Below are 13,904 nucleotides of genomic sequence, written 5' to 3'. Positions count from 1 at the left end.
TTGGAGAAAAAAAGTGATTGAAAATCGATTTATTCACTGCATGTTTATGTTTGTTAAGGTTGAGATGGAACTGAACATGAAAGCAGCCCTTTAAACCATTCAGACAACCAGAACCACAGAGACACAATCAAAACTGTCAGATGATTTATTACGCCACGATAATAACTCAGAAATAGTCCAAATTAGGATGTATTTTTATTTCTTTCCTACTTACGGAAGGTTTCTGTTTATATCATAGGTTTGTGGTGCCTTTCTATCCTAAAGAAAGATATAAAACTTCAGATATTTCACAACGAGATATTAACATTCATGGAAAAATCTTACAAAACCTTTTATTAAGACAGAAAGTACGGGAGCCACCGTAAGAAAGGCTACAGGATTCAGTTATGCCGCATGAACTGATCAGTACAGTATTGAGAGGGAACGCAAAAGAAAAAAATGTCCCATGTCCCCTAGAGGACTCCGTAAAAAATGACTAATAATGCACATCAAACATGTTTTATTCTCAGTAAGCAACCTATTGAGAAATAAGACTAAAATTCAAATGTTGCTTAGTGTTAGGTTTGACACCTATTAAAACAGATTTAACAAACACAGACAAGACAAGAGAGTTAGATTCTTTTTCTATTCGTTAGAACAGACAGAGATGTGTTTTCAGTTACAATCTCCTAGCGCTCTGAAAACACATTTGTCTGCTCCTCTCTTTTTATTGCTTTTCTAACACTAGATTATTCTGATCCAGACACAGAGCTGAGCTGAGCAAGTTGGTTTTATAGCCAGCTAGCAGGTCAGGATGCAAAAGTTTCTGCTGAGCGATAACCTGAACGATAACAGTTTCTCTGCTCTTCCTCAGAGGCCTTCTGAGAAAGGAATCAAAGTAATTCAACAACACAGAAACTTTCTTTATGCCAAGATGAAACAAATAAAGGCATATAAGACAAGAACATTATAAAGGTACATGAAACAGTTAATTTTTGATAATAATATACACAATTTAGATAACATTTAGGGTTAGGGTTTTGTTCAGTCTGGCTGATCTAATCTCTGCAACACCTTTACAAAAATTTAAGATTCTAAATAAAATAGCTTTAATGAGCTTTAATAAACAGCAGTTTAATACAGCTTTAAACTGCTGTTTATAAAATTCCTCATAAACTTTGATTTACTGAAATGGCTCCCAATACAAGTTATGGGCTATTTAAATTATGTTTTCTTAATTTGTTTTATTGTAAAGCATTTTTAGTTTTGCCATGTCCTGAGTGACGGAGAAAAACAAGTAGATAGAAATTAATATGGGGGTAAAATTATAACTTAAACAACATTTAAAGCACCAGTGTTTATATAGAAAAATATTCCGGTTTTATTTTGTGGTTTTAAAGGCTCTACATTGAAGACTGTGAGAAATAAAAGCATAACTTTCTGTTTTTCTATCTGTTCTGGGCTCCCACTCTGAGCTGGTCCACTTGCTCAGCCCCTCCCTCCAGTTTCAAACTCTAATTAACTAAAAGTTAAGGAGTTAAATATGAATGAGATGTTTGCTACCTTTGACAAAAAAGCTGAAGTCTATGAAAGCAAAGTAGCAGTTTTGCTAATAAGGCAGCTCATCATGATTCAGCAAAAGTAATGAAACAACAACTGCAGTCTGATTTTTATTGTTAATGTGTTTCTTCTTATTGAGCAGTGAAAGTAAATAAAAGGTGTTACATATTTTTTGCTTTAAGTATTTACTTACTGGAGGGTATTTTATTTGTGATACAGAGCTACAGCTAACAGCTAGCTCCTCACTTCAGCGGTTCTAACGAACCGGTACCGTTCAGCTGCTGTAGCTCCTCCCACACTTTGGACTGAACCATTGTTCTAAAAATGGTGGTGGGGGAGGGGGGTCAAATTTCATTCTTATTCTTTCCTGAGATAAATGACAGATTTATTTCATTCTTTGTTTCTTTTGCCTTTTCATATTGATATTATTTAAATGCAAATGTTTCCTCATTTTATTTTATTTTATTTTATTTTTGGGGGGATTCTAGACTTTTCCAAGATTGGGAGGGTCTGGACGCAGCTGACCATTTAGCTGTGTATACAGTGGAAATGTTTGCGGTAACATATATGTTCATATTCATTATCATCACTAATGTACATTTTAAATGTCTCATGTGAAAGTCGTATGGAGTTGGTATATGAGATTTATTAAATTATATTTAGAATTACACAAGCTCAAATAAAGATACCTGCTCATAAAGATACAGAGGGGAACGATATGGCAGATCATTTAGCTAAGATGTCTTTAAAACAAGGTAGAATTATGGAAATAGCATATTGTAAATCTGAAATAAAATCTATTATCAACAGCAAAGTTAAATATGAATGGCAATAACTGTGAGAGGAAGGAACTAAACGTCGTCATTTATTTCATATACAGAAAAAGATGAAGAATGAATAAGATATTAGTTCAACATAATAAGATAAACAAAGCAGTTATAAAATTTGTGAAGGAAACAGGATTATATATGAGAATTTAGGCTGGGGGGAAATACTCTGGTCCATACTCCAGCACAGTAGATGGCAATAAGGTATCTTAACGTTAGATGTCACCCGCCATTAAAAATCAAAAAGAGGAAGAAGAAGAAGAGTCAAATGGGAATTAATGGATCAATGTTTTATTGGATAAAAGATTTTTTACAAGATAGATCAATACAAGTAAGAATAGGACAACAATTGTCAGAAAAGGTTTTTGTTGAGAATGGTACACCTCAGGGAAGTATAGTGAGTCCCTTGTTTTTTTCTATTATGATTAATGATATGTTTGACAATTTGGAAAGTGGAATGGGGTTTTCTTTATTTGCTGATGATGGAGCAATATGGAAGAGGGGAAAAAATTTAAAGTTTATTGTTAAAAAGATACAAGAAGCAATTAGTATTATAGAAGACTGGCCATTTAAATGGGGATTTAAAATTTCTATAGACAAAACAAAGACTTTATTTTTTACAAGGAAGAAAGCATCTGAAAATTTAAAACTGCAACTATATAATCATGAATTAGAAAGCGTAAGGGAATTTAAGTTTTTGGGTTTATGGTTGGATGAAAAACTTACTTGGAAAAATCATATTCAAAAAGTAGTGAATAAATGTAAGAGAGTTTTAAATGTAATGAGGTGTTTGGTGGGAAGTGAATGGGGTGCTGAGAGGAAGGCATTGAAATCAATATATACTGGGTTAATAAGGTCTGTATTTGATTATGGAAGTATTGTATTTGGGTCAGCATCAGAAACACTATTAAAAAAATGAGATAGTATTCAGTATCAAGCCTTGAGGTTATGTACAGGAGCAGTTAGAACAACTCCAACGTCAGCTTTGCTAATAGAAATGGGAGAGATGCCACTTAATCTCAGAAGATTACAGTTACAGTCCAATTATTGGTGTAATTTAAAGGGCCATGATGGAAATCATCCATGTCAAGACATTTTAAAATCTAGTTGGGAAAAAGAAAAGAAGAAATTAAATTCTTTTGGATGGGAGATAGAAAATGTTATAAAAGATTTTGGTTTATCTGATATAAACATTAGTCAAACAGTTCCTCTTTCACCAGTTTATCCGTCTCTATTTCATAATAATGTTGTTGATTTAACTTTGTTGGAGAAAAGGAAAGGAGAAAACATTTCAGATCCATATTTGGTTCAATCATATTTAGATAGTAAGTACTATGGATATGTCCAAGTTTTTACAGATGCGTCTAAAAACTCAAATAGCAGTAATGGGGTATCTTTCATTGTTCCAGAATTCAAAGTTAAAAAATGTAAAAGAATTACTGATGGAGTATCAGTTTATACTGGAGAGATGATGGGAATTATTTTAGCTTTAGGATGGATTGAGGAAGTCCGTCCATTAAGAAGCATAGTATGCTCTGATTCAAGTTCTTCTTTATATTCATTAAAAAATAATCATGCTAATAGTAGACCGGATCCTTTATTAGAAATTCAGTTAATAACATATAGAATTCAAGCAATGGGGTTATTAGTTATATTTACATGGATACCATCACATATAGGAATAAGAGGGAATGAGTTGGCTGATAAATATGCAAAACAAGCTTCAACATATAGTGATATTGATATATTAGTTCCATTTAGTAGAGAAGAAATCAAATCTATTATTAAACAAAAGGTTAAGGAAAGATGGCAGAGACAGTGGGAGGAAGATAGAACTGGTAGATGGATGTACAGTATTCAAAGAAAAGTTGGTGCAATGAGGAGAACGGGACGAAATAGAAAAGAGGAAACAGTTCTATCTAGGTTGCATTTTGGACATACAAGGTTAAACAGTAATTTATTTAAAATAGGAAAACATCGAACTGGAAGTTGTGATTTTTGTGGTCAAGAAGAGACAATAAAACATGTTTTGTTGTTCTGTACCAAATATTCTGCTGAGAGAAGGAAATTAGTTAGTCGGTTACAAGAAAATAAATTACAGTTAAATTTACAAGATATTTTGGGAAAAATTTCTAATTCTAAAGATATAAGTTATTTAATTAATTATCTTAAGAAAACAAAATTGATAGAAAAGATTTAAGTGTTGTTATTTTATTATTATTATTTTATTTTATTTTATATTTTATATTTTTATTTTTATTTTTTATTTTTTTATTTTATTGTTTTGTTTGTTTTGTTTTGTTTTGAGGGGGGTGTATATAGTTAGCCCTGCGACAGACTGGCGACCTGTCCAGGGTGAACCCCGCCTCCCGCCCGGAACGTAGCTGGAGATAGGCACCAGCAACCCTCCCGACCCCATTAGGGACAAGGGTGAACAGAAAATGGATGGATGGATGGATGTATATAGTTAGCGTCCCGATCCACACTCCATTCCAGTAGATGGCGGTAATGCACATCTAAAAGTTGTTTGCCAACCGCCATAAAAAGGAAAAGAAGAAGAAGAAGAAGAAGAAGGAAGAAGAAGGAAGAAGAAGAAGAGTCTTTCCTTCTTGTTGTCTCGCTAAAGCCAACATGGCGGCTCCTCTGGAGGTGGTAATCAGCAGCGATTCGGGCTCCCAGCTCTGGAACTGCACCGTCTTCGACCTCCACAGCGGCTCCAGCCTGCTCTCCTACCGGGGAGGCAACTCTGCGGCCCGGAGCCTCGCCGTCCTGCGGGGGGAGTTTCTGCTCAGCGCGCAGCTGGGGAAGAACTTCATCAATGTGTGGGAGATCCAGAGGAAGGTAAGGACCCGGCCGAACCGAGCCAAACAGCCATGCTAAGCGTTCCCGGACCAGCACACCGAACATCGAGCCTCATATAGCGCGAAAACTCAGAATCCCGACAGACATCGGAGAGTCCAACTCGGTACCAGATGAGCCGGATTTTAAAAATCCCGCTTGCTTCCAGAGAGGAATTCAGATAGAACCGAACCTGATGATTCTCTGATCCAGTTCAATAGGAACACATGAATCTGATCCATAAGTAACATATGAATCTGATCTATAAGGAACATGTGAATTTGATCCAGTAGGAACATGTGAATCTGGTCCAATAGGAACATGTGAATCTGGTCCAATAGGAACATGTGAATCTGATCCAATAGGAACATGTGAATCTGGTCCAATAGGAACACGTGAATCTGATCCATAAGGAACACGTGAATCTGATCCATAAGGAACACGTGAATCTGATCCATAAGGAACATGTGAATCTGGTCCAATAGGAACATGTGAATCTGGTCCAATAGGAACACGTGAATTTGATCCAATAGAAACATGTGAATCTTTTCCAGCAGGAACATGTGAATCTGGTCCAATAGGAACATGTGAATCTGGTCCAATAGGAACATGTGAATCTGAACCAATAGCAACACGTGAATCTGATCCATAAGGAACACGTGAATCTGGTCCAATAGGAACACGTGAATCTGATCCATAAGGAACATGTGAATCTGATCCATAAGGAACACGTGAATCTGATCCATAAGGAACATGTGAATCTGGTCCAATAGGAACATGTGAATCTGGTCCAATAGGAACACGTGAATTTGATCCAATAGGAACATGTGAATCTTTTCCAGCAGGAACATGTGAATCTTTTCCAGCAGGAACATGTGAATCTGATCCAATAGGAACATGTGAATCTGGTCCAATAGGAACATGTGAATCTGAACCAATAGGAACATGTGAATCTGGTCCAATAGGAACACGTGAATTTGATCCAATAGAAACATGTGAATCTTTTCCAGCAGGAACATGTGAATCTGGTCCAATAGGAACATGTGAATCTGATCTATAGGGAACATGTGAATCTGAACCAATAGCAACACGTGAATCTGATCCATAAGGAGCATGTGAATTTGATCCAATAGGAACATGTGAATCTGATCTATAGGGAACATGTGAATCTGATCTATAGGGAACATGTGAATCTGAACCAATAGCAACACATGAATCTGATCCATAAGGAACATGTGAATCTGGTCCAATGGGAACACGTGAATCTGATCCATAAGGAACATGTGAATTTGATCCAATAGGAACATGTGAATCTGATCCATAAGGAACATGTGAATCTGGTCCAATGGGAACATGTGAATCTTTTCCAGCAGGAACATGTGAATCTGATCCATAAGGAACATGTGAATCTGATCTATAGGGAACATGTGAATCTGATCCAATAGGAACACGTGAATCTGATCCATAAGGTACATGTGAATCTGGTCCAGTAAGTCTTCCTGCTCTTGCTCCTCCCACATGTTGGACTGAACCATTGTTCTAATAGAGGCGGGGGGAACCTAGAAATTCTTATTTTTTTTCTTAGATGAAAGGTGGGTTTATTTTGTTCTTTGTTTCTATTGCCTTTTCATATTGATATTATTTAAATGCAAACCTTTCTAGACTTTTTAAAGATTGGGGGTCCGGAACCCCCTGGGATTTCCGCCCATGTTTGACAGTGAGTTTATTTTATTTTTGATGATTGATTATTGAGATTCCAAAAGTGCACCATAAATTGATGAACTTGAAATATGACTGAGCCTTTATTTTTACTATATTTAAATTATGATTGATTTAACATGATTATTTAAATGTTTAATCAGATCAAAATGATTAGAAATCTAATAATTGCATTTGAATTTAATATGCAAAAATCAATGCCTGAATTTAATATTTATTTATACGATACAAAGACAATTGTTTGTTTTGGATATGATAGTTAATGTTTGTTTCTGAACTTTTTTTTGTTGTTGTTGGATCAGAATCGAAGATGGATGATGGACTTGATGGTTTTGGAATTTATTTATTCTGAGTCAATTATGTTTTTTCTTTTACTACAAATCATAAACATAAACCGTAACTGAAAGCACCGTCTCTTACCTGGTGCACAAGCAGAAATCTTGCAGCCTTCAGTAGATTCTGAGCAGATGTTGACCCTTGACCCCTCCTCTGCCCTGGACCTGTTTGTGGCGGACGGGTCCGCCGTGTTCCCAGGCGTTTCTGATGGCGGTGTAAAAATCACATGACCCTGCTGTGTTTGCAGGACCAGCTGCAGCAGAAGATCGTCTGCCCAGGTGTGGTCACCTGTCTCACCGCCTCACCTGACGGGGCTTTCCTCGCTGCAGGAGTCGCCGAGGCGGTCTACCTGTGGGAGGTGAACCTACTGGTTTCCATGGCAGCAATGAGCTTCTGCTGACTGTTGAGTGTGTTTATAAACTATGTGCTCTGATTGGTCCAGGTGTGCACAGGTAAGCTGCTGGCAGTGCTCAGTCGACACTATCAGGACGTCACGTGTCTGAAGTTCACCGACGACAGCAGCCATTTTGTTTCTGCGGGCAAAGACAACCTGGCGCTGGTGTGGAACGTGTGCAGGTAACTCATCTGGTGGTTACCACCTGCCTGACAGGTCCTTTTCCTGTCTCACCTGTGTCTGTCCCTCAGTGTGGTCCAGATGGATTTAAGCCACTCCCCTGAACCACGCCACGTCCTGTCCCGCCATTCTCTGCCAATCACAGACCTGCACTGTGGTCACATGGGAGCTCAGGCCAGAGTTGCCACGTCGTCGCTCGACCAGACCGCAAAGGTGAGGCTGAGCGTAGCCCCACCCCTAGGCAGGATTACATCTGGATTATTGGTGTTAAATTGAGATTATGTTGGTTTTGGGAGGACATGTTTTAGATTGGGATTACATTCAGATTATACACTAAAATACAGGATTATTCCAGGGAAACAGGACTGTCCTTTGTGCATCTGTCCAGGTGTGGGAGCTCTCCTCTGGTGAGCTGCTGCTGTCCATCCTCTTTGACGTGGAGATCATGTCGGTAACCTTTGACCCCTCAGAGTACTTCCTCTTCTGTGGAGGACGTGACGGGAACATTTTTCAGGTGTCTCTCTGCAGCCAGGTGAGTGACCCTGAGGGCGGGAAGGGGGCGGAGTCAGGCGGCCTGAAGGAAACAACGCCTCTCGTTAGCCACCAGGAAGTAGCATTCACCTGTAGACGGGACTGATGGTGCAAAGGTCAGGAAGGGGTCACCTAGGGGTCAGCCAGACCCAATCAGGCAGAACCTTCCCTCGACCCGGTACCATTCTGATGGGACTTTAGCTTCCCACGCGTTCCTCACCGGGTCCGAGTGTCCGGCGTTCGGTTCTGATGCCGGGTCCGATCGGCTAAAGTTGCTGGAAAAGCGCGTCCCGGATTATAAGGGGAACCGATTATTGCTGCAGTCAGTCCTTTGAAGCAAGAACGCGAGACGCATGGACGTTGCCATTACAACATTCAAGATGTCCGAGCCTGAATCGGGATTAACTGTCCCAGAACGATCCACTGGAACGTTCCCAGCAGGAACGTCGGCGCCCTCTGCTGGTCGGTTGGTCCATATGTGGCGACACTTTAGAACAGGGGTGTCAAAGTCAAATGGACGGAGGGCCAAATAAAAAATTTAGCTACAAGCCGAGGGCCGGACTGATCGAATGTTCATTGAAATTTTTTTAAATGACGCATATAGTCTAGTGAACCTAATTGAACCTACTGAAAACCTAACAAATATATTCCAATATGATCAGATAAATAAAGCAACATTTTCTTATGGCTCTGTCAGTAATCTTTAATTTTCAACAGACACAACTGAAATATTTTTAAAATATAATTGGATTGAAATACAATAAAATAAAGTGCAAAAATCTATTAATCAAAAACAGCACTTTCATCAAGGAGAAGTAACATGCAGTGAAAACAAATATTAAACTTTAACTTTTAAACTTGAACTGAGTAAAAACTCTAAATATGTGATTGCACAGTAATGTTCACTTGTTTGAGGTTGAGGGTGATACTTGGTGGTGTCCCATCTTTTCCACAAGTTCATCAATGTTCGGGGTAAGGCTCTGAGCTGAGGAAATCCTCAGAATTGAGTGAAGGTGTTCAGCAGTAAGTCGACTTCTGTGTGATGTTTTGTTCAGGTTCATCAAAGAAAACAGTTGTTCACACAGGTATGTGCTGCCAAACATAGACAACGTTTGAGCAGCCTGGATGCGCAGCTACACGTGTCGCCGGCGACACATCTAAATTTGCAGTACCGTAATTCCGCCACACGTAGCGCTAAGTGGAAAAGTTCCAACGGTTTCTGAAAGGGGAGACGTTGCACTTTCCAGCAAGTATCGGGTTAATAATTAATCCGGGGGGCACTCCTTTAATAGATGGTATATTTCGGCAATAACTTGGTGGATATTGAAAGTTCCGGTTGTTATGGATACATGGGTAAGTACATCATCTCACAGAACATTTAAAGAACTACTTACAGTTCAAATAAGGAAGGTATTTTTTTTTCAGACGGGGTGCCGGCTTACTGCGGTCTGCGGGCCGGTTCTAATAATAAATCAAGATCATTCCAGGGGCCGTAAAAAACCTTCTCGCGGGCCGGATGTGGCCCGCGGGCCTTGACTCTGACATATGTGCTTTAGAACCAGTAGGTCCAGTTTGGTCTGTTCCAATAAAACTAGTTCGATCCAGTTTGGTCTGAGTGAGGCCGGGTTCTGCCTGACTGCGAGAATGGACCCGACTGGTTCTGGAAGTTCTGCCGGGTCTCACTGCGGTTTCTGTCTGCAGAGTCTGAACCGGGAGAAGTCGTTCCAGTCGGACAGCGAGGGAAACCAGGTGTTCAAGGGCCACAGGTGAGCCAGGCCAGTAACCATGGTTACAGCAGAGCCACTACCGGTTCTAGCCTGTGGGATGTTCTGACCGGGTTCTCCTCAGGAGCCTGGTCACCTGCCTCTCCGTGTCCATGGACGGAACTCTGCTGCTGTCCGGGTCGCAGGACGAGACGGCCCGCCTCTGGGACGTCCAGAGCCGGCAGAGCGTCCGCTGCCTCGCACACAAAGGTAAGCCCCGCCCACCTCTCTCATCTGGTTCTGGTTCTGACAGGATCAGGGCGGGTCGGATCTGGTCTTGGATTTTCTAATGAACTCCCATAATCCTTGGGGGCTGGACGGACCCAGCGTTGCTCCCCGGCCCGGTTCTGCTGCTGGCAGTGAGGATGCTGCTAGAGACGCTCCGATCGGGTTTTCACCTGCCGATTCCGATACCGATCACATGGCTGTTAATGTTTCTCTTTAGGTATAAATGCTACTATGTGATCTGGCAAAACAGAACCACAAATTCACCTAAATTAGACAAAAACATGCAAAGTACCTGCAGGCCCAATGCAGCATCTATTCAGTCAAAAAGACAACATAAAAAATCTGCAATCAGTAAAACATTATTTCACTTGAAGGCTCTCAAAGCCTAAATTATACACAACACTTCCTGTATCAAATATTGTCAAGTAAAAAGGAAACATTCACCCACCCTATCACGGGTTCTCTTCGGAACGCAACCACGCGAAAAACGAGGGTTCACAATACAGACATTTTTTATAAGTGTATCTGTGAGCCTTCCTCTTTATTATTACATTGAATATAATTTCAGATTTTTGTATAACTTTTCTTCTTCTTAACTTAGAAAGTGAGCTGTTATTGTTACAGGTTAGTTTTCTTAACTACAGAAAAGTTATTGTTAGGAAAGCTCAAATGTGAAAAACTGTCCTGATGTTGGTATCTGATAGTATCACTGGTGTTATGGCAGATTTACCAATATTTTATTTTATAATTTTTTTTTATTATTGATTACTCGATTAATGGTAAGAATAATCGATAGATTACTCGATTACTAAAATATTTGTTTACAGCCCTAGTCCAGACGTCCTTACTCTGGACCGGCAGAGCACCATCCAGTGGTGTGATCAGCAGACCACTGGGGTCCGGCCCGGTCAGGTCCGGACCCCCAGCAGTCAGATGAACCGGATCGGAATTGAGGAGTTTCCTGCAGTCAGGCGGCAGGTCAGCCTGGTCATCTGGACCAGTACCGGAACCAGATGCGTCAGAGAGGCGGACCAGGGGTTCTGTTCTGGCCTGCTGGGACGTTCCTACTGGAGGTCGGGTTGATGGCTCTGGAGGTCCAGTTGGGCATCCCATAAGGACCAGTTCTCGTGGCGTTCTGACCCAGAAACGCATCAGAACATTAGACCCTAACAGAACCAGGAGGACGGGACACCTTTAGCCGGTTCACCTGGAATCTGCAGCCAATCAGCTGAGAGAACTCAGGAAGCTGCTTCAGGTCCAGGTGACGCTGCTGCAGCTTCGTCTCCATGGAAACAGACAATGAGATCAGCATGAAGATGAACTGGGCTCCAACCAGTCTGTCCAGTTCAGTTCATTCTGCTAATCTGACCATCAAACTGATCATTAATCTGACAATCAGCCAATCAGGATCAATCGACAGCCTGATAAATTAAACTGATCTTTAATGAAGCGATTTCATCTCCTGGCTCCTGATAGGCCAGGAGGTCTCTCTGTGACATCACTTCCTGTTATGTGTTCAGGTCCTGTGACCAACGCCGTCATCATGGCCGTCTCAGCTAACATGTTCCTGCCGGACAGTCGGCCCGCCGTCCCGCTGCCGCGCTTCAGCCGACACCTGCAGGCCCCCGAGGGCCCCGACGCCGAGGGGGGCGGGGCCTGGGTCCGCCCCGCCCTCCATGCACAGGTGAAGCTCCGCCTCCGCTGGAGTCGACTTTAATCCGTTCATCTTAATTCAGTGGATTCATTCGGACGAGAATGTTTTTCTGAGTTAAATTCAGTTTCATTTGACTTTAGCAACATTGTGTTTTTCATTATTATTATTATCATTATTATTACATGTTTGGCCCTTTTGGTGTGCTAGCTCTCTCTTAGGGAGTTTTTCAATACAGCTGAAAAACAAAACGTATCACAAACGGCAAGTGAAAAATGTAACCAAAGAGTTGGAGTGTGGGTTGATGCTACCCAGCTAGCTTAGCTTAGCTGAGTGTGAGACAATGAGCAGATAAAGTCCGTCATCTGCCTACGTCTCCCAGAATGCTGTGCGGTTCTGGCTCAGAGTTCAGTGAATATTCAGTTTGATGTACTATCTATTGATATTGATCACGTCTCTTATCGCAATTTGTATTGTCATTTACTGATTATCCAGTCCTACTACTTCTGCATCCTTCAAGCAATTTCAACAGATTATTTATCAAAACCTTCAGCTGCTTCTGGAGAATTGCACTATGACTTGAATGATGAATTTCTCTGATACCTTTTGAAATAAGTTAACTTTTACATGGATTGAAATGCATTGAAATTCTTCAGAATTCCACTAAATTTAGCAAAACCTTTGCTCTTTGACAGCTCACTACTTGTTCCTACATCAGCTTAGAAACTCCATTCAACTTTTCAGCATCTGCAGATTTGAATTCTCGCAGATATTTTGCAAAGAAAAGCAATTTTTGTCATTAATATTGACAACATTTTGAATCATATTCAGTTGAAAGGAGTTTTAGTTCAGTTTGTTGATTGAACCTGCCAGTAAATTTAGTTTTGCATCATTCATTTATTTTATTTATTGAATTTTCCACTGTGGGACAATAAAGAACACTTCTATTTATTCTAAGATTGAAATTCAAGTTTGATTTTCTGACCAACTCATTAAAAAAATAAGACTGGGCGTGGCGTAGGGGATAGCGTGACTCACGTTTGGAGGCCTCGAGTCCTCGACGCAGCCGGTGCTGGTTCGATTCCCGGACCCGGCGACATTTGCCACATGTCTTCCTCCCTCTCCTTCCCCCTTCCTGTCAGCCTGCTGTCATATAAGGGACACTAGAGCCTCAAAGAATAGAATAGAATTCAAGACCCTGGAGGGGTAAAAAAAAATAAGATTTTTGAAACAAGTTTCCTTTGTCATTTTTTTCTATTTTTTCTAAATATGATCTGAAATAAAATCAGCTATAACAAAATGAAGTTTTCATCATGATCTTCAGCCCCAGATAGAAATATGATCAACCAAAAATCGACCTTTTAGTCAGAATTTAACATTCAACTCCAGGTGACGTCTTAATTTGAAGGACATGTGGTCCTGCTGGACAAAAGTCTTTTATTCTGAAAATAAACTTGTTTGTTTCCTTTCCTTTGACATCTTATTTTGAAGTCAGGCCTGCTGCCATGGTTTTTGTGCTTTTATTTTGTCATGTTTCCTGTTTTCAGGAGGAGGAGGAGTCGTACCTGCAGAAGGCCGACAGGTTGTACTCCCTGATGCACGCCGTGAGCGACAAGGTGAGAGGGCGGGACTTCAGGTTCTGGTTCTGACCCGATGCACTTCAAGTCCCATTAATAAAACCATAGTGATGATGTTGAAGGTGACCTCTGACCCGCTCCCTTCCCAGGCGCTGTGCGGTGACGGTGAGAACTCGGCGCTGCGAGTCGCTGAGCTGGAGGAGGAAGTCCAGACGCTGAAGAAGGTCAACAAAGATTTGTTTGAGTTTTCATCTCAGCTGCTCACCAAGCCCACATGATCACTTCCCGTCCTACAAAATAAAAGCCCTGTTTTGTATCAGC

General features: G+C 40.7%; 2 protein-coding genes across 3 annotated transcripts in view; one reads left to right on the top strand and one right to left on the bottom strand.

Annotated features, from left to right (window-relative positions):
- LOC114141418 (uncharacterized) overlaps positions 1–13,082 on the bottom strand; it is a 25,422-nt gene extending 12,340 nt beyond the window's left edge. The window contains exon 1 of the mRNA XM_028011962.1: positions 13,045–13,082. The gene's annotated coding sequence lies outside the window, so the exon portion shown is untranslated. The remainder of the gene's footprint in view (positions 1–13,044) is intronic.
- On the top strand, positions 4,958–13,904 carry wdr18 (WD repeat domain 18). Of its 2 annotated transcripts, XM_028011939.1 has the most exons (10): positions 4,959–5,207; positions 7,507–7,617; positions 7,702–7,835; positions 7,905–8,046; positions 8,222–8,365; positions 10,066–10,130; positions 10,213–10,337; positions 11,876–12,039; positions 13,554–13,622; positions 13,733–13,904. In XM_028011939.1, exons 1-10 carry the CDS (start codon positions 4,998–5,000, stop codon positions 13,859–13,861), a joined length of 1,293 nt encoding a protein of 430 aa, XP_027867740.1. In that variant the 5' UTR covers positions 4,959–4,997; the 3' UTR covers positions 13,862–13,904. The 2 variants fall into 2 exon arrangements, with proteins under 2 accessions (XP_027867741.1, XP_027867740.1); XM_028011940.1 differs by lacking the exons at positions 11,876–12,039; positions 13,554–13,622; positions 13,733–13,904 and adding an exon at positions 11,183–11,428 and having other exon boundaries at positions 4,958–5,207.

The sequence above is a fragment of the Xiphophorus couchianus genome, unplaced genomic scaffold (genome assembly GCF_001444195.1).
Source record: "Xiphophorus couchianus unplaced genomic scaffold, X_couchianus-1.0 Scaffold1000102, whole genome shotgun sequence".
NCBI classification, from domain to species: Eukaryota; Metazoa; Chordata; class Actinopteri; order Cyprinodontiformes; family Poeciliidae; genus Xiphophorus; species Xiphophorus couchianus.
This window is presented reverse-complemented; position numbering and strand designations above follow the sequence as displayed.